We start from the raw sequence: 20441 nt of genomic DNA on the forward strand, positions 1-20441 counted from the left end.
TAATATCCGTCTACTTCATTGTTTTATCAAAATGATTCACATGATCACAAAACAGGAAGATGTGTGGAAGTGAGGCAAGAGAATACCAAGTAATAAGAAACCGAATGAGAGGATGGTGGGGTCACTTGAGTAATGTGCGGCAAAGTGTCGACACACACAAGTGTTGAGACAGGAGGGGGTTTCAGAATGGAAGTTAGAGCAGAGAGCGATGGAGACGGAAAGCCCAAACCGAAATGAACTGGTAACCCAATGTTGTGATGAGGAGAACGGGAGAGAAAGATAGAGAGGGACAGAGAGCCAAAGAGGATAACAGGTTCAATGGAAGATTACAATGGATTTTATATCCAAATGAAGACAAGGGTGCAGACAATCAACACAACAACAACCGTACCACCTCGTCATGGCATCTGTGAATGTGTAGTGTCAATGTTTATTTCATATCAATCATCAAGTACAGAACACTGAAATGTTTTTATAATATTGTCATTAATATCATCTTTATTACTGTCATTAATATACTTGACAACACATTGGTAGAATTGCAAGAGAGAGTGAACAAGGTTGGAGGGAGTAAAGTGGATACCGACCTGCTGTTACATACATGAGAGAAGTCCTACACCGGGGTTGTGTTTGAGGCACCAAATGGAAGAAAAGTGACTGAAACCAGGAGGTACTTCATGGACTTGTCCAATAAGAAACACTAATTTTTGTTTTCTGTTGCAGAACGTTTTTAAATATTTTACATTGTGTGCCCTAATGAATACAACCCAGGGTATGCATGAGGACACTGTCCATAAGGGGGAGTCTCCATGTTTTGTTTCTTTCTTCTTTGAGACACAGACAACGGCATGTATAGTGTTCCAGTTTCATTCTAACATGGTTATTTATTTATATATATATATATATATATATATAAAAATCTTAAACATATTGGGGATCCTTCAGTCCTAGCTCAACAGTGGCCTTGACCTTTGAGATATTTTTGATGAACACCACCCTAAACCACAGTGAAAATGCTGAACTGTCTATGAAAATTGCATTTGATATACTATGTATAAATCTACCTACATTATGGCACTATATAGATTTAAACATGGAACCCTACCATTCACCACACCATAAGATTTTAAACATGATCTTAGTTCAGATCAAAGAATAGCCATACCAACGCTAATCATAAAACTACATGGATGACAAATACTGAATCAGAGGGCATCTTCATATGTATCAAAAAGTATTTTAGTCACAGTTATACCAGTTGTAGTTGGGATACTGGGGAACTCCGCATCCGAGCACCATCTCTGAACAGCAGTATAGTATTTGTATTATGCAGGGTTGTTATACACCCTGGTGTTATGCGAGTGTGGAGCGAGTACAGAAGACTTTGTGTAAATTAGACACTGTCGAGTAGTGTCTAATAGTGGAGTAAAGTACTTAAGTAAAAAATATTTTAAAGTACTACTTTAGTCGTTTTTTTGGTATCTGTACTTTACTATTTATATTTTTGACAACTTTTGGAATATAGTGGTGTAAAAGTTACAGAAAATAAATGTACTTTTTACTCCATACATTTTATCTGAAACGCAAAAGTACTCGTTACATTTTGAATGCTTAGCAGGACAGGAAAATTGTCAAATTAACACACTTATCTAGAGAACATCCCACGTCATCCCTATTGCCTCTGATCTGGCGGACTCACTAAACACAAATGCTTCGTTTGTAAAGTATGTCTGAGTGTCGGTATGCCCCTTAATAACCGTAAATAAAAAAGGCAAGAAAATGGTGCCGTCTGGTTTGCTTAATGTAGGGAATTTGAAATTATTAATACTTTTACTTTTGATATTGATGTATATTTAAAACCAAATACTTTTACTCAAGTAGTATTTTACTGGGTGACTCACTTTTATTTGAGTAATTATCTATTAAAAAAAAGGTATCTTCACTTTTACTCAGGTATGACTCAAGTACTTTTTCCACCACTGACCAAGACTATACTCTACCACAGGTTGGCAACACATGGCATCCGAACTCCCTCCCATTGCTAAAGTAATGCCGTAACTGACTGGTCCAGGATGTTACACCAGACAACAGTGATTTCAGCTGCTGCACTGGTTTAACCTCTAAAAAGGTGGTTATTTGTAATACTTGAGCGACCGAAAGATGGGCTACATGGCAGCGGAACCCCATTAGAGGAGCTCCCTTATTTCCATGGCAGTTGGTGACAGGTTCCCCCTTCATTCAGCATCACTGTGCGACAAAAGCCAGGCACACACCAAATCTGAGTGCATGGCATAATTTGAACACAAGAAAACATGATACAAAGTTGGGATGCATAGGCTTGGTGGCATAGCATTATACAGTACCTCAATACTACCAAGAAACCTTACAAGTGCTCACTAATACTGACATGAGACAGGGCCTTAGCTTGCTACACTAACCACTCCAAGCATTCCCTCCCATATTCCCAGAACAACACTCACTGATTTAAGTCAAGAGGAGATCTAGAATCTATATATAGAATCTTAGGATCGTATATCCAGAATCGTAGGATCGTATATCACCCTATTGAATATTACTACTACACATCCTCTGCATCAGCAAATCAACTCAATTACTCTTGTGATATATTTATTTGAATACTTTAGTTCAGGTTGTCATATGGAATATTATTGAATTATACAATACGTTTTGCGTCCACTGTTGTAAGAATATATAAATGTGATATGTGAAGTGTCTGCCACAGAAGTAAGACAATGCTCCTTCCATCTATATAGAGTTTGTATGGAACCCTTTCCCCCTTAACATTGGGAAAGCAACCACATGGAGCTTCTTTCCAGATGGCTATCATCGATTCCCATGATCAACTCTGTCCCATTGATATAAACACAGAACATTTGAAAGGTTTGGAAACATGACACCAAGCCGATGCATTAGTCTCCCCACTCCTAATGACTGAGCTAAAGCTAATTCTAACAAGCATTTGTCATATATTCAAGACAGTTGGGATGATATGCCACATAGTTAGCCAATGAGGTATATACTAAGCAAAATACTGCTCCCAGTCTGTTAACCTGTGCATTTCAGCCATCTGAAGCTGTAGTAACAGCATGCATCAGATAGTCAGACATTTTCAGTCAACACGTTCAACTGAATGTTTCCATCCATCCCTAAATCCTATTGGTAACAGGCAGTAGAAAAAGGAAGTGATGTCACAGTTGGCTGTTCTGGAAGGAGAGGTATTGATAATTCATCATACATGACTGAGACGAGAACAACAGAGAACAGAACAGAGACATAAACAGAGTGATGACCCTGGGCCAACTTGATAATGATATTTATGATGATCTGATGAGTACACTTGTAGCTGGTAAATTAGAATTTTTTTGCCTCTGATTGGTCAATTTCAACAAATTATCATTTTTTTGGTAACTTCAAATTAACCCCCTCACGTCACTCACACAGCATTTTGACGGACACATGCCAAACACATGTCAAAAGCCAGTCCCAAACTAGTAAACTCCAGCCTCACCATTAGACAAAATGAATGATTGACTGAGCCATTGCTCTCCTCTTATAAACACTTGTGGGTTGATACCTGCTCTTAGGGTTTAAAAATGCCTTAACACATTTCAAATAGATTATAAAGGAGTTGTTTATGTGTGGGTATTTCATAAGTCATAGGTAGAGACATCATTATGAAGCATAGCCATAACCATTCAACAATTTCTTCACAGTAGTTTTCGCACACACAACTGATTCCTAAGGGGTGTAAAGTTCAACTGTATGTCGAGCAGATAGAACATAACATAGAAGAAGACTGGGAGAAAAAAGGAAAATCATAGCAGCGCATTCGTTCTGTCTCTCTGACATGAATCGTCAAGGACGCCGTCCGTTGACACCTCAGCCTCAGGATTCAAGTTGGCACAAAAGACCGAGGGAACTCAACGTATATATAAAGTTTGGCCGCCGTTGGTATCTATATATTTATATAGATATATATATAAAAAATATGAAAATAAATAACATAAATAAGAGCAGAAAAATTACCTAAGATTTGGCAACGTTGAGATTTTTGTTGTTGTTGACATTAGCCATCGTAATTCGCTTGCAAGTCATTGAGACACACAACAAACATATTTCAGTAAGGTAAATTGTTAATATTCATCTATGCATGTGATGTCATCTAGTAACATCCCTATGATATTGATGTGTACAAGTCCATGGCATACTCCTCTTTTCCTACCTCTATCCTTCCTTCCCGCTCGCTCTCATTTTTTTTGAAGTGTGCATTGTGAGGTTACAGTGGATGGTTGTTTCTAATTTTAACAGGCAGTGCGCAGGCGGCCAATGGGTCTTCTTGGAATGATGAAATGACAGAAAGAGAGCCAGAGAGAGAGAGAGAAAAGGAGGAGGAAAGAGATGGAGGGAGACAGGACGTTCCACATCTCGCCCATGGGACAGTACGAGCAGGGTCAAGCCCAACAAGTCATCCATCCATATCCTCTTTTACCGAGCCCAAGTCCATATAGAAGTCCTTCCAAACTTGAGGGGAATCATTTCATCAAAGCGATGTCCTATGCATCTCATAGTCACTGCTGTGTGGTATGGTTGGAGTAAAGTTGAAAGCAATTTTTTTGTCCATTTTCAATCCCTTTTATTTTCTCGGCTTTCTGTGCGGATAGGATATGCTCGCTGCACAGTGAGTGAGCATACTGAAGTTATCTGTTCTTCACTTAGGTCCGGAGTGCAGTGTGGAAACTAATGCCAAGGACAGGACAGGACAGGACAAGACAGGACAGGACAGGGGAATAGGATTGGAATTAACTCTACCCCCATAGGGAATACAGGGTCTGTGAGAATGTAGAGGAGAAAGAGATTGAGAGAGGGAGATAAAGAGAGGGATAAGTGAAGAGAGAAGTAAAAGGGGGAAATGGAGAGAAGAGAATGACAAAAAGAGGAGAGACCATGGCACCAACACGAAGAAAGAGGAGAGGATGTCCGTTACAGGTTACAGTAGTTTAGGGTGAGAACAGTAGTACAGTAAAGTTGGGGCGAGTACAGCATCTCTAATACTAAAGAGATACTGAGCACAGTATCTTCAGTAGTCTAGGTCAGGACCAGGGAGTTCCAGGGACCTCCATGGCTCAGTTGTCCAGGACCTCAGCACACACCATGCTAGTGTAGAGCTGCTGCGAGGGGCCATGGTGGGGGTGGTCCGGGTGGGCCTCTGCTTCGCTGTCGGTGCTGCCCTCGCTGTCCAGCCTGGCCGAGGGGTGGGGCAGGGCGGGGTAGATGGCGTTAGGGGGGATGGGGCTGGGGAGAAGGTCCTCATCTGAGCTCAGGTAGTCGCCTCCGGCCGACGAGGGGCTAGCTAGACACAGATCTGGGTAGCCCCCGCCCCGGGAACTAGGGGCGAACTTGGAGCGCTGCCCGCGGAGCTGCCTGATCTAAAAGAGAAAGAAATAAGGATAAGACATTCATACCCGTAGATATTGTCACAATCATCTAGGGATATTACTGATATCATAAAGAAAGGCTTTTGATGCTGTATGTTGATGAGAAGAGTGTGTACACTGGTTGGAAAGTGACCCATTTCTATAGCAACCAGGTATGGTGGTCTAGCCTGCAGTGACAAGGTTAAATCCAGTCTGATGTGCCTGTGTGTGTCTGCGTGAGTGTGTGTGTGTGTGCATGTTTAGATACAACACTGATTCAGTACTTACAGAAAACTCTGAGATTTGTACTGAGTTAGGCTGGTAGGAGGGGGAGGGTAGTGGTTAACCAATAGGAACACTATAACTAGGCACTCGCCCACCTCTTCCTCTTCTGTCTCGGTTTACACAAAAGAGTTCAATCATGTACACTATACTGGTCTGATTCTAGATCAGCCCTTCTCGAACTGTATCAATACTGTACTATGTTGGAGTGGATCATATTGTTCTGGGACAAATCAGAATATTCAAAAGTCATTGGTATGACAAACACTTTATAATCATAACTTCCGACAGTTACAAAAAAACAACAACATATATGCTAATTCTACTTATGATACGGGTCCAACACCAAAACATGAATTCATTTGCAAAATAGATGCCTGAGATTTGAGACCGGAAAATTACTGCTTGCTAATCTCGACTTTGTCACGAATGTTTCGGTGCTCTTCACATAAAGGCTCCATATGACGAATACAACCAACAGTATGCACTCTAAGAACTAGTGAACAGAAAAGGGCAAGGCAGTCCCATCACTCCCCCCTCCGACACATCCTTCTCACGCACAGCCGCTCTCTAAATGAGCAAGTGTATATTACGTGGTTCAGCTACGTTAGTGTGTGTGTGTTTTTAAGCATGTGAGAATCAGTGTTGTCTCGTTCTCACGCACTCGTCGCTCTCTTTCTGAGGTCTGGGGTTTTGAAGGGGTGGGGGGGGGGGTACATCTGTTCTGTGTGGTTGGAAATGTCATACAGAGGAAGGCCAGAGTAGTGAATCTAGTATGTCATGCTTCATGTGGCGGCCAACATCTATCATTTCAGAGAAATACAGAAAGCATGAGGGGGATCTGATTCTCATGTAGATGGGTTTCAATGGCTAAACTAACCCCAGGCACGAGGGCTTTTACTGTGTGTGTGTCTCTCTCTCTGTGTTGGTAGAGCATAGCGCTTGCAACACCAGGGTTGTGGGTTCCATTCCCACGGGGGACCAGTACCACAAAAAGTACAAACTCACTACTGTAAGTTGCTCTGGATAAGAGCGTCTGCTAAATGACTGTTAAATGTGTGTGACCTCATTCTTGAGCTCTCCGATCTGGTCTCGAAGCTGGGTGATATACTGCCTGGAGTCAGAGTGGTTCAGCTGGCCCTGGATCAGACCCTCCTCCTTCTGTAGGACAGGGATAGGGGGATGAGACACACACACACTCACATACTCGCCCACATACGTACAGTCAACGCCAAAGAAGCAGGGAAGACGATCTCTCTAACGCACACACACCACCCAGAAGAAATCTAAACACACTTGACAATAACCTGCAAGTCAAGTTCAGATCTGTGTACAAACATCCCACCTGTATCTCCAGCTCAGCTATCTTCTGTCTGAGCTCAGCCATGGAAGCCATGCTGTCAGCCTCCCGCAAGCGCAGCGCCATCACCTCCTCTTTACTCTACAGAGAGAGGGAAGCGAGTGGTAGAAGAGGAAAGACACGAGAGACAAATCACCTCTGGCGCAAAGCCTGACTGAAAGCCACTAGTCCATCTAGTTGTGCAATGGCATCTGTTTAGATTGCAGGCTCACACACAAAGCCCACTCACCCTGGGCTGCTTCCATTTCCCCCACCCTCTCCATCTCCTCTCTCACCTGGCAGTCAGTCCACTTATTCCACTACCTTCCTCCATCCTCCCCATACCTTCACTACTCCCCCTCTCCTCCCGCTTCCATTCTCCATCCCTCTTTCTTTCATCCCCACTCTCCCTCCCCTGTCTTAACTTGCAGCCCACTTACTCCACACATTTCAACGCTACCATTGGCTACCTCCATCCTCCCCCTTCCCTTCCCTCCACCTCTACCCCACCTTGCAGTCGAGCTCGGCCTGTTTCCTCTTCATCTCGGTGAGCTGGGCCTGCAGCCCCTTGTTCTGGCCCGCCAGCTGCTGCAGCCTCTCCTGCATGACGGCGCTCTCCACCTCATGGCGCCCAATCAGCTTGCTGTGAATCTGGTTCTGAAGGTGAAGAGAGAGTGGGGACAGTGTCAGAAGGCTGAAAGCGTAATTAGTCACTGGATTAGCGTCTGCTAAATTACAAGTCTTTAAATGTCACGTACAGTACAAGTCAAAAGTTTGGACACCTACTCATTCAAGGGTTTTTATTTATGTTTACTATTTTCTACATTGTAGAATAATAGTGAAGACATCAAAACTATGAAATAACACATGGAATCATGTAGTAACCAAAAGTGTTAAACAAATCAAAATATATTGTATATTTGAGATTGTTCAAAGTAGCCACCCTTTGCCTTGATGACAGCTTTGAAAACTCTTGGCATTCTCTTAACCAGCTTCATGAGGTAGTCACCTGGAATGCATTTCAATTAACAGGTGTGCCTTGTTAAAAGGTCATTTTTGGAATTTCTTTCTTTGAGCCAATCAGTTGTGTTGTGACAAGGTAGGGGTGGTACACAGAAGATAGCCCTGTTTGGTAAAAGACCAAGTACATATTATGGTAAGAACAGCTTAAATAAGCAAAGAGAAACGACAGTCCATCATTACTTTAAGACATGAAGGTCAGTCAATATGGAACATTTCAAGAAATTTGAAAGTTTCTTCAAATACAATCGAAAAACCATCAAGCGCTATGATGAAACTGGCTCTCATGAGGACCGCAAACAGGAAAGGAAGACACAGAGTTACCTCTGCTGCAGAGGATAAGTTCATTAGTTACAAGCCTCAGAAATTGCAACAGAGTTCAAGTAACAGACACATCTCAACATGAACTGCTCAGAGGAAACTGCGTGAAATCAGGCCTTTATGGTCGAATTGCTGCAAAGAAACCACTACTAAATGACACCAATAAGAAGAAACATGAGCAATGGACATTAGACTGGTGGAAATCTGTCCTTTGGGCTGATGAGTCCAAATTTGAGATTTTCCAACCGCCGTGTCTTTGTGAGACGCAGAGTAGGTGAATGGATGATCTCCACATGTGTGGTTCCCACCATGAAGCATGGAGGAGGTGGTGTGATGGTGCTTTGCTGGTGACACTGTCTGATTTTAGAATTTAAGGCACACATAACCAGCATGGCTACCACAGCATTCTGCAGCGATACGCCATCCAATCTGGTTTACACTTAGTGGGACTATCATTTGTTTTCAACAGGACAATGACCCAAAACACACCTCCAGGTTGTGTAAGGGCTATTTGACCAAGAAGGACAGTGATGAGTGCTGCATCAGATGACATGGCCTCCACAATCACCCGACCCCATCCAATTGAGATGGTTTGGGATGAGTTGGACCGCAGAGTGAAGGAAAAGCTGACAACAAGTGCTCAGCATATGTGGGAACTCCTTCAAGATTGTTGTAAAAGCATTCCAGGTGAAGCAGGTTGAGAGAATGCCAAGAGTGTGCAAAGCTGTCATCAAGGTGGCTATTTGAAGAATCTCAAATATAACATATATTTTGATTTGTTTAACACTTTTTTGGTTACTAAATGATGTGTTATTTCATAGTTTTGATGTCTTCACTATTATTCTATAATGTAGAAAATAGTAAAAATAAATATAAACCCTTGAATGAGTAGGTGTGTCCAAAGTTTTGACTGGTTCTGTATATGATATTAGTTGTATGTCTCTGTCTAAGTGTTTTAACACTAAATAATCAACAGTTTGTAGCAAAAAGCTAATTTGAGAAATTAACAACTTGTACTTCCACAAACGCAAATCACCTGTTGACATCAATGCATTATTTATGTGAAACAGTTATGCACACATTTGTCAAGTTAGAAAAAGGCTTAAAGGCAGGTTAACGTTTATTGGGATGAATCTCGTCCTGGAGGCAATGCCGAGAGATTTTCACTAGATGGGAAGGCTGCAAAGTCAAAATTGGCTATATTGTAAACATTCATGAAAAAAAGAAGCTTTTTGGTCTTAATTTAAGGTTAGGTTTAAAATCTGCTTTTATAACTCTGGCTGTGCCAGCTAGTGATCACTCTGCAGAGCTGCCTCCAGTACATGAGTCATCCCAATAAATGCCAACCTGCGGCCCAAAGTGATGAACTGTAATGAAAATGTGTGTGTGTTGGCCTATGGTGTTGTATAGAGCTGTGAATAATCCACCACAAAAGACAAACATCTCACTCATCAGGGTGAGAAACATGAGTGTGGAACTGAATGTTAAAACACTGAGCGAGGTACTTTCCATATATCGAAAAGATGAGGCAGTATATGCATCTTCCTTACCACTTTTATACTGCATTGTTCTTTCACAATGTCATAATGTCACACCTGTACTTGTCCTTGGCATTTATCTACCATTTCCACATAGTATTTGATGTACAAGTTACCCCTTAGTCATTTAGGCCTAATGAAAGTCTTTTTTAGAAATGTGATCCAATACAATGTATTTCCCTAGGCTGGTACCAGCACTGTTTGTGCCGTCTTGCCAACTCCTATTGTCATTTTTACATGCAACAGACCTGGGATCAGACTAAGGAAATAACACACAATGGATAACTTTTATAAAGATAGAGCACAAAGAGATTTGGCATCAGGCTAAAGTTCTTCCACTGACCTGGCTCTCCAGCTGTATGGCTTGGAGTTTGACCTCCCTGAGTTCAGCCTGGGCCTGGGCCTCTCTCAGACGCATCCCCATCAGCTTGTCCTGCAGCTCATTCAGGGCGTTCTTCTTGGGGGAATCCTTCCAGTGACCCCCGCCACCTTTTGACATGTGGAGCTGGATGAGAGAGAGGAACGGAGAGGAAGAACAGGTTAGAGAGCCACAACCATGGTGCATCGGTTCTCTATCCATCTCTCCCTGACGTCACTCGCTCTGAAACCTTGAAGTAGTCGTTTCCCTTAGCTCTGCAAGGGCCGTGGCTTTTGTGGAGCGATGGGTAACGATACTTTGAGGGTGACTGTTGTCGATGTGTGTAGAGCGTCTCTGGTTCTAGCCCAGGTTGGGCCGAGGAGAGGGACAGAGGCAACACTGTTACATAAACACTGTTCTTCTAGTCACCTCTACTATGCTCTCCCCTTCTGAAGCATTCAGTTCCCTACTGTTCAGTCTTCTGTGATGTGTTACTTACCTGCCAGCGCTGGTTGAGCTCGGTCACCGTGTCCTGCATCTCTCTGAAGGAGTGCAGTGTCTCCAGCTCTCTGAGCTTCACCAGCTTCAGCTCATCCTGCAGCTGGGCTACGTTGTTCTCATCAGGCAGAGAGCTGCTCCTCTGGAACGTACACACACAATGAAGATATTAAACACACAGATATAACCACACACACACACAGATGTGTTCTCTTACCTTCTCTAGGTCCAGTACTTTGTCCTGCAGCTCTTTGAGGGCTCCCAGTAGCTCTGCCTCCTGCAGCCGGGACTGCTCCAGCTGGGTCTGCAGACCGGTCACAAACTGCTCTGTGTACTGAGACACAACACATGGACCAATTATAAAAACTGAGACAACACACTGGGACCAATCCCAAACTGACACTACACATACCAACCAAATCACAAACTGTTCTGTGTAAGGCATCAGAAGATAAAGATCATCCACCAAGCAAAGTCAGAAGAGGGCTGGCCACCCCTCGGAGCCTGGTTCCTCTTTAGGTTTCTTCCTAGGTTCCTGCCTTTCTAGGGAGTTTTTCCTAGCCACTGTGCTTCTACATCTGGATTGCTTGCCGTTTTGGGAATTTAGGCTGGGTATGTGCATAGCACTTTGCGACTGCTGATGTAAAAAGGCATTTTTAAAATACATTTGATTGATTGATGGGTCAGAAGAATGTCTGTCTAAAATGGCGGTTTTCTATTGATGTGGATATGGGAACCACTTACAAAGTCTATCAGTGTATCCACCAGGTAGATTGACCTCCTTTGTGGACACCCAAGCAGATACATGAGTGATGTACCAAAAGGAGATGTGGAGTACAGCTCTGTGTAGCTGTGATAGTTGTGGTGGGATGGACAGAAGGGATGTGGGTTGGCAAAGGGGTCAACCAACCAAAAACATGTCCGTTTCTCACTAGATGCGTTTCAGAGAGAAGAGACAGAAAGAGACAGAACGTTGGGACAAACCAATATCTTTGTATGTGTATGCATGGCATAAAGGCCTTTCTTTCTTTGTGAATTAGTACCCACTCAGTTTCAATGTGAGAGAGAAGTGAGAGGTGGGGGTGTGTGAATTCTGGCTTGGTAATACACCCAGGCTAGTCATCGGAGGCACAACACATTATCTGACCACACCTGAAACACCAATTCCATAGCAACACCACACACACACACCTATACCACTGATTCTCTCCATGGCCCCAATTCTAGTCGATCTAAACGTAGTTCACTGGTGTTGAAAGACTGATGGAGGAGGAGGAGACAGTCAAGGAAACAACCGTGAGACGTGCAAACTCGTGTGAACTCGTCACATGGTGAATGAGTGTCATTAGTGTGACTGCTGTGTCTGAAGACAAACAGCACACTGTACATACTGTACATAGCCATAATATGACATTGCAAATGTCTCTATTCCTTTGAAACTTTTGAGAGTGTAATGTTCACTGTTCAATTCTGTTTATTTCACTTTTGTTTATTATCCATTTCATTTGGCAATGTAAACATATGTTTCCCCTGCCAATAAAGCCCTTTGAATTGAAACTGTGAAACTAACGTCTGTAGAAGAGTTGTGGTTCCTGACACATTTAGTAACAGAAACACATCATCTTTGTTGTTTTAGCCGGTGTTGGGGACTTGCATTCAAAACAGATTCAAGCACTAAGTGACTCACACGGGTTTGAATAGACTAAAATAAATAGTGTGTGTGTGTGTGTGTGTGTGTGTGTGTGTGTGTGTGTGTGTGTGTGTGTGTGTGTGTGTGTGTGTGTGTGTGTGTGTGTGTGTGTGTGTGTGTGTGTGTGTGTGTGTGTGTGAGAAAGATACAAAAATAAATAAACATGATGCACTGCACCTAGACGCAAAGTCAAAGAGGAGCATTCAGTGTTTCTGTAGCATACAACACACACTAACACACAAGGACAGGCGGCACACAGCTGCTAACACACAGCCACAATAGAATAACTGAACCCCTATTGTGTTTGCCAGCCTGTCCACTACCATCAAAGCGCTACCCAAACACTTACGATAAGACGATAATCAACTTGAATTTAAACTTACAAATCACAAACATCCATACACAGATTATACTGAATTGTTTGGAAAACACATGTTGTTATTATGTTACATGGTGTGAATAGCATAGGGGCAGAATAACACAGATTATGCTGAATTAGAGATTATACATGTTGTTATTATGTTACATGGTGTGAATAGCATAGGGGCAGAATAACACAGATTATACTGAATTAGAGATTATACATGTTGTTATTATGTTACATGGTGTGAATAGCATAGGGGCAGAATAACACAGATTATACGGAATTAGAGATTATACATGTTGTTATTATGTTACATGGTGTGAATAGCATAGGGGCAGAATAACACAGATTATACGGAATTAGAGATTATACATGTTGTTATTATGTTACATGGTGTGAATAGCATAGGGGCAGAATAACACAGATTATACTGAATTAGAGATTATACATGTTGTTATTATGTTACATGGTGTGAATAGCATAGGGGCAGAATAACACAGATTATACTGAATTAGAGATTATACATGTTATTATGTTACATGGTGTGAATAGCATAGGGGCAGAATAACACAGATTATACTGAATTAGAGATTATACATGTTGTTATTATGTTACATGGTGTGAATAGCATAGGGGCAGAATAACACAGATTATACTGAATTAGAGATTATACATGTTGTTATTATGTTACATGGTGTGAATAGCATAGGGGCAGAATAACATGTAGACACTGCAGCAGTTGACTTCTACACATATTTTCTTTCAAATTGTATATACACAGATAATACATATTTTGAGTAAAAGTAAAGATACCTTAATAGAAAATGACTCAAGTAAAAGTGAAAGTCACCCAGTAAAATACTACTTGAGTAAAAGTGTAAACGTATTTGGTTTTAAATATACTAATTGGTTTTAAATAAATATATCAAAAGTACGGTGTCAGGGAAAATGTATGGAGTAAAAAGTTCATCATTTTATAAAAAGTAAAAGTAGTCAAAAATATAAATAGTAAAGTACAGATACCCCAAAAAACTACTTAAGTAGTACTTTACATCACTGATCATAATGCAGACCGATACTGTCTGTCATACAACATCCACTAACTGTGTCACTCTGGCCAGATTGAGGCCACAACTCAACACAAACTGACTTGGGGAAATTCACTTTGACACTTCACCGTTCTCGCCAACACCAGCCTTTATTTTTTTCCTCGCTGAAAAATTTGTCAATGTCATCAATTTAGAATGTAATTATTTTTTAACTGACAAGTAAAATGTGCAAAACATTTTTTTTCAATATTTTACGAGCAGGAGACTGTCAGAATGAGTCAGTTCCCCAAACAAGAACAACAAAAAAATCCACAGGGGCAACCACAGACTATACAGCCTAGTGCTGGTAATTTTCCACACCAGTCACTGGTGCATCAAAAACATGTTTTGTCAATTGTAACTTTTAGAGCTTGTTATCCATTGCAATAGACTTGTATTTAAGAATTTTACTCATAATCTCTGAGTGAAAGCCTAAAACGGGTGCACCGTTCATCAAATCCTGACTCTAGATCAGTTCTACATCTGAGTCTCTGCCCCTGCAGCATCCCAATATCTCATCCACACTGGCTCCAGATCATTCCTTACCTTCTCCCGTTGCAGTTCTCCGATGGTGTCCTGGGCTTTCTCCAGGTTCTGGCTGGTCACGCTGAACTGCTGCCTCACCACTGCCAGCTCCCGCTTGATCACGTAGTTCTCCTCCGCCTCCTGCGCCCGCGTCACCTGACCCTGGAATAGTGAAGACACAGGGTCAGAGACCAGAGGGGGCCGTGTCAGTTATAGGGAATATGTCTGGGGGGGCGACAACGTTGCTTTGAATTTAGAGGGAATTGGGGCTTAGCTTTAACACTTTCCCAATTGGAGGTTAGATATTAGGAGATGAGAGTAGAATATAAATGGCTCTTCTGTATCCATTCCTAATAGGTTGGAATTACCCTACAAAGACATTTCTATCCTAACAACTGACAAAGGGCATAAAACAGTGCCTGTGTTTCCACATGCCACATGCAGGGCTGTAGGCCTTAATATTAGAGCTTCTACCATGGACGCACAGACGCACATGCGGTCAAGGGGGAGCATGGTCTGACAGACAGACAGGACAGACAAACAAAACATTCTCTCATGCAGAAGTCAGGCATTGATCGGTCACTGTCAAGGAGACAGAGAGAGGAAGTGCAGGAGGAAGGAAGGTGTTAGAGGAGGAGAGGTGGTTTTCCAGTACTGTACCTGAATCAGCCTGTCTGCTAGGGCAGCACTTTCCTACAACACCAGCGAAGGAGAGGACGAAGATAAGAAAAGGGTAAGGAGAGAATAGGGAGAAATAAAGACGAACACGAGGAATGAAGGATAAGAACAGGAAAAACGAGTAACGGGAAGTGTGACAACAGAAAATAAATAAGTGAGGGTGAGAAAGAAATCGATAATACAGAGTGAAAGAGTGGTAGTGGGTTTGCGTGAGAGAAGGAATAAAAAAAAAAGAACAGAAAGACAAAAAGCATTACTCAGAGAACAACAGGAGAGAAGCAAGAGGGGAAGAAAAGCCAGAGTACTTGGAAAAGGAAGAGAGACTCAGTGGCTCCGGTGTAGAATAAGGCCCATCCATTTAAATCATCCACTCACGCACACAAAAGCAACAGACATGATCTCTGTCCTTGGGTACATTCACAACTTAAGTCCCCTCACTTATTCTGTAAATGTGACAGGCTATAAGTCTTGGTTGGCATGGCTATATTTTAGCTTCATGTTTCTGGCTGTGTTTGATTGTCTATCATAAACCTTATTCACATAAGCGCTAAAGTGAGTGTCTGACTCGAAGCCAAGTTTCAATCTCTTACCTTCTCCAATGTCTCAATCCTCTGCTTCAGAAGCCTGTTCTCTGTGCGTAACCTCTGTGGATGTGTTGATGGGTAGAGAGACAGTTTGGAAAAGGTATTAGTCATTATACAAGGCTTATACATTTGGGACTTTGTAAATAAAACAGAAAAAAATATATTCCGTCGGTCTATTAATAGATTAGCTCAAAGAAGAAGTTAGACGCGCACGTGCACACGCAGGCACACACACACACACACACACACACACACACACACACACACACACACACACACACACCTTGATCTCTATCTGCTCCTCCATCTCTTTGTTCTTGATTGTGGTGTACTCTTTCTCTAACCTGGCAAATAAAATCATTTTAGTAGAGTTAGATTCATACAATGTGTTTCCATTTTCCATTTATGCATTTGACTGGGTGCATTTGACTGTGTGCAAAAACGAATAATCTTAAACTGAAAGAATGCTTTGTATAGTAACAATACCACAAGCCAGGTCCCATTGGCCCATATTAACTGTAGTCTACAACCTAAAGCCAGTATTGTTAGTCTAATGAATAGTGATCAGAAGCAGAGCCTACTTCTTCATCCTCTTGGGGTTGTATTTGACCTGGTAGGCCCTCAGGATCAGCTTGTCTGGGCAGCTGTCAAACTGGTGGGGTATCACCTTCTGGAAGTGCTGTGAGAGAAGGAAGAGACATGGTTAGAGCTTCATAGAATACACTCTGAACGAGAAGATGTGTCCCGTTAAGACACTCTGAACCAGATGATGTGTCCCATTAAGACACTCTGAACGAGAAGATGTGTCCCGTTAAGACACTCTGAACCAGATGATGTGTCCCGTTAAGACACTCTGAACCAGATGATGTGTCCCGTTAAGACACTCTGAACGAGAAGATGTCCCGTTAAGACACTCTGAACGAGAAGATGTGTCCCGTTAAGACACTCTGAACGAGAAGATGTGTCCCGTTAAGACACTCTGAACCAGATGATGTGTCCCGTTAAGACACTCTGAACCAGATGATGTGTCCCGTTAAGACACTCTGAACGAGAAGATGTGTCCCGTTAAGACACTCTGAACCAGATGATGTGTCCCGTTAAGACACTCTGAACCAGATGATGTGTCCCGTTAAGACACTCTGAACCAGATGATGTGTCCCGTTAAGACACTCTGAACCAGATGATGTGTCCCGTTAAGACACTCTGAACCAGATGATGTGTCCCGTTAAGACACTCTGAACCAGATGATGTGTCCCGTTAAGACACTCTGAACCAGATGATGTGTCCCGTTAAGACACTCTGAACCAGATGATGTGTCCCGTTAAGACACTCTGAACCAGATGATGTGTCCCGTTAAGACACTCTGAACGAGAAGATGTGTCCCGTTAAGACACTCTGAACGAGAAGATGTGTCCCGTTAAGACACTCTGAACCAGATGATGTGTCCCGTTAAGACACTCTGAACCAGATGATGTGTCCCGTTAAGACACTCTGAACCAGATGATGTGTCCCGTTAAGACACTCTGAACCAGATGATGTGTCCCGTTAAGACACTCTGAACCAGATGATGTGTCCCGTTAAGACACTCTGAACCAGATGATGTGTCCCGTTAAGACACTCTGAACCAGATGATGTGTCCCGTTAAGACACTCTGAACCAGATGATGTGTCCCGTTAAGACACTCTGAACCAGATGATGTGTCCCGTTAAGACACTCTGAACCAGATGATGTGTCCCGTTAAGACACTCTGAACCAGAATGATGTGTCCCGTTAAGACACTCTGAACCAGATGATGTGTCCCGTTAAGACACTCTGAACCAGATGATGTGTCCCGTTAAGACACTCTGAACCAGATGATGTGTCCCGTTAAGACACTCTGAACCAGATGATGTGTCCCTGTTAAGACACTCTGAACCAGATGATGTGTCCCGTTAAGACACTCTGAACCAGATGATGTGTCCCGTTAAGACACTCTGAACCCGTTAAGACACTGAACCAGATGATGTCCTGTTAAGACACTCTGAACCAGATGATGTCCAGTTAAGACACTCGATGTCCTGTTAAGACACTCTGAACCAGATGATGTCCTGTTAAGACACTCTGAACCAGATGATGTCCTGTTAAAACACTCTGAAAGGGAATAATACATCCAGTAGGTATCACATGATAATTGAAGTAAAGACACTTCACAAATGCCCACATGCTTATACAATGGTTAATTTCACTCTTTTGTTTTTCTTGCTTCCAGCAGGTCTTGTGTCTATCTACAGTGATAATTCATGATTTATACTATAGTGCAGGGGTCCCCAATTACATTTAGCTGTGGGACGATTTTTCCATGAGCGGATGGGTGGGGGGGCCAGAACATAGTTATAAATAATTTGTACAAATAATTGACCACAAGAACAGATATAGTATTTGACAAAACAATTAGAATTTCAAACCTTGATTTCATTGTGATACGATCACATGTGCCTCCATTTATCCGTGGGACGACTTGGGAACAGATTTCCTAAATTAAAAATCCCTGAGCTCATTTTCTGGTCATTTTACAGTCTTTTACATCCAAGAAAGATTTTTTTTTATTTAAATAAAATCTCAGAAATCTTGGGGGGGGGCAAATAAAATCACGAATTAGGTCCCTTAAAGCTGGATTACTTAATGGTGAAACAGCTTATTGGGGAACCCTGCTGTAGTGCCCTTTATGGGATAAATCCCAAATGGCACCCTATTCCAAATATTGTCCACTACTTTTGACCAGAGCCCTATGGGCCCCGAGGTGCCTTGGTTGTGGTTGTTACCTGAGACATGCCCTCCATGTCTAGCTGGATGAGGTCAGTCTGGTTGTACTGCAGAATGGCCATGCCCACACGAAATATAATCTCCAGACCCTGAAGACAGCGAATCAAAGTTCAATTCAACACACACATAGTGCTAGATCACAAGACTCATGTAGAATATATTTTATCTTAATGAGAACAACCTGTAAATAAAGGTTACATTTAAAATCAAACATAATGTATATGGGTTCCACTATGTTTATTTTTTCAAGTATATATATATTCACCCAAACACATTTTCACACTCGCATAAGACACCAGTGGTGAGTCTCTTACCTCGTACATGAAGATATCAAAGATGCGCGTGGCGACGGGCATGGGGAGGAAGGTGAGGAAGAGAGTGAGGAACCAGGAGGAGGCGTACATGGAGGTGTGGAAACTCTGAGAACGGAAGTGGACGTTCAGCTCCGGGAGCTGCTCCTGTTGAGATAAAGAAAGAGAGGGAAAAGAGGGTGGATGAGAGGGGAAGAGGAAGGGAAAGAGGGTGGATGAGAGGGGAGAGGAAGGGAAAGAGGGTGGATGAGAGGGGAAGAGGAAGGGAAAGAGGGTGGATGAGAGGGGAAGAGGAAGGGAAAGAGGGTGGATGAGAGGGGAAGAGGAAGGGAAAGAGGGTGGATGAGAGGGGAAGAGGAAGGGAAAGAGGGTGGATGAGAGGGGAAGAGGAAGGGAAAGAGGGTGGATGAGAGGGGAGAGGAAGGGAAAGAGGGTGGATGAGAGGGGAGAGGAAGGGAAAGAGGGTGGATGAGAGGGGAGAGGAAGGGAAAGAGGGTGGATGAGAGGGGAAGAGGAAGGGAAAGAGGGTGGATGAGAGGGGGAGAGGAAGGGAAAGAGGGTGGATGAGAGGGGAAGAGGAAGGGAAAGAGGGTGGATGAGAGGGGAAGAGGAAGGGAAAAGAGGGTGGATGAGAGGGGAAGAGGGTGGATGAGAGGGGAAGAGGAAGGGAAAGAGGGTGGATGAGAGGGGAAGAGGAAGGGAAAAGAGGGTGGATGAGAGGGGAAGAGGAAGGGAAAGAGGGTGGATGAGAGGGGAGAGGAAGGGAAAGAGGGTGGATGAGAGGGGAAGAGGAAGGGAAAGAGGGTGGATGAGAGGGGAGAGGAAGGGAAAGAGGGTGGATGAGAGGGGAAGAGGAAGGGAAAGAGGGTGGATGAGAGGGGAAGAGGAAGGGAAAGAGGGTGGATGAGAGGGGAAGAGGAAGGGAAAGAGGGTGGATGAGAGGGGAAGAAGAAGGGAAAGAGGGTGGATGAGAGGGGAAGAAGAAGGGAAAGAGACGAGAGGAGTTAATTAAGCAATAAGGCACGAGGGGGTGTGGTATATGGCCAATATACCACGGCTAAGGGCTGTCCTTATGCACGACGCAAAGCGGTGTGCCTGGACACTGTCCTTAGCCGTGGTATATTGGCCATATATCACAAACCCCCGAGGTGCCTTGTTGCTATTATAAACTGGTTACCAACGTAATTAGAGCAGTAAAAATAAATGTTGTGTCATACCCGTGGTGTACGGTCTGATATGGCTGTCAGCCAATCAGCAGTCAGGTCTCAAACCACTCAGTTTATAATAGGGGTTTTAGTTGAGCTACAAACCCGTAATGGTTTCAAAGTGGTACTATTAAAAATGTAAGGACTAACCTAGCTCAAGTCTTTGCTGTATGAATCTATTTGCTGCCACATAGTGGACAACTTTATAATTGCAATATCTGTGCTTATTCACCAACTACAGTACACTGTATACATACTTACTTAAAACCATACATTTTTGAGGTAAAAAATAATAATAATTTCAATCCTAGACACCTGCAAGGCCCGTAAGGTTTTAGTTTATTTGACAATAGATGCATCCTAAATGGCACTGTATTCCCTACATAGTGCACTACTTTTCACC

At 42.8% G+C, this 20441-nt stretch overlaps 1 protein-coding gene across 2 annotated transcripts in view; it reads right to left on the reverse strand.

Moving 5' to 3' along the window:
* Nucleotides 1–467: 467 nt before the first annotated feature.
* The window catches only part of LOC115208732 (EVI5-like protein), a 38815-nt gene continuing 18841 nt past the window's right edge, over nt 468–20441 (reverse strand). The window contains exons 7-20 of one of the 2 annotated variants that reach the window (XM_029777052.1): nt 18837–18980; nt 18522–18611; nt 16302–16399; nt 16004–16064; nt 15727–15780; nt 15119–15151; nt 14480–14620; nt 11009–11125; nt 10793–10933; nt 10279–10440; nt 7567–7713; nt 7063–7158; nt 6783–6878; nt 468–5447 (exon numbers count right to left, since the gene is read on the reverse strand). In XM_029777052.1, coding sequence (XP_029632912.1) covers nt 5145–5447; nt 6783–6878; nt 7063–7158; nt 7567–7713; nt 10279–10440; nt 10793–10933; nt 11009–11125; nt 14480–14620; nt 15119–15151; nt 15727–15780; nt 16004–16064; nt 16302–16399; nt 18522–18611; nt 18837–18980 — 1683 coding nt within the window. In that variant the 3' untranslated portion in view covers nt 468–5144. The remainder of the gene's footprint in view (nt 5448–6782; nt 6879–7062; nt 7159–7566; nt 7714–10278; nt 10441–10792; nt 10934–11008; nt 11126–14479; nt 14621–15118; nt 15152–15726; nt 15781–16003; nt 16065–16301; nt 16400–18521; nt 18612–18836; nt 18981–20441) is intronic. The other variant, XM_029777053.1, reaches the window with a different exon arrangement.

This window comes from Salmo trutta, chromosome 14 (assembly GCF_901001165.1).
Source record: "Salmo trutta chromosome 14, fSalTru1.1, whole genome shotgun sequence".
NCBI lineage: Eukaryota > Metazoa > Chordata > Actinopteri > Salmoniformes > Salmonidae > Salmo > Salmo trutta.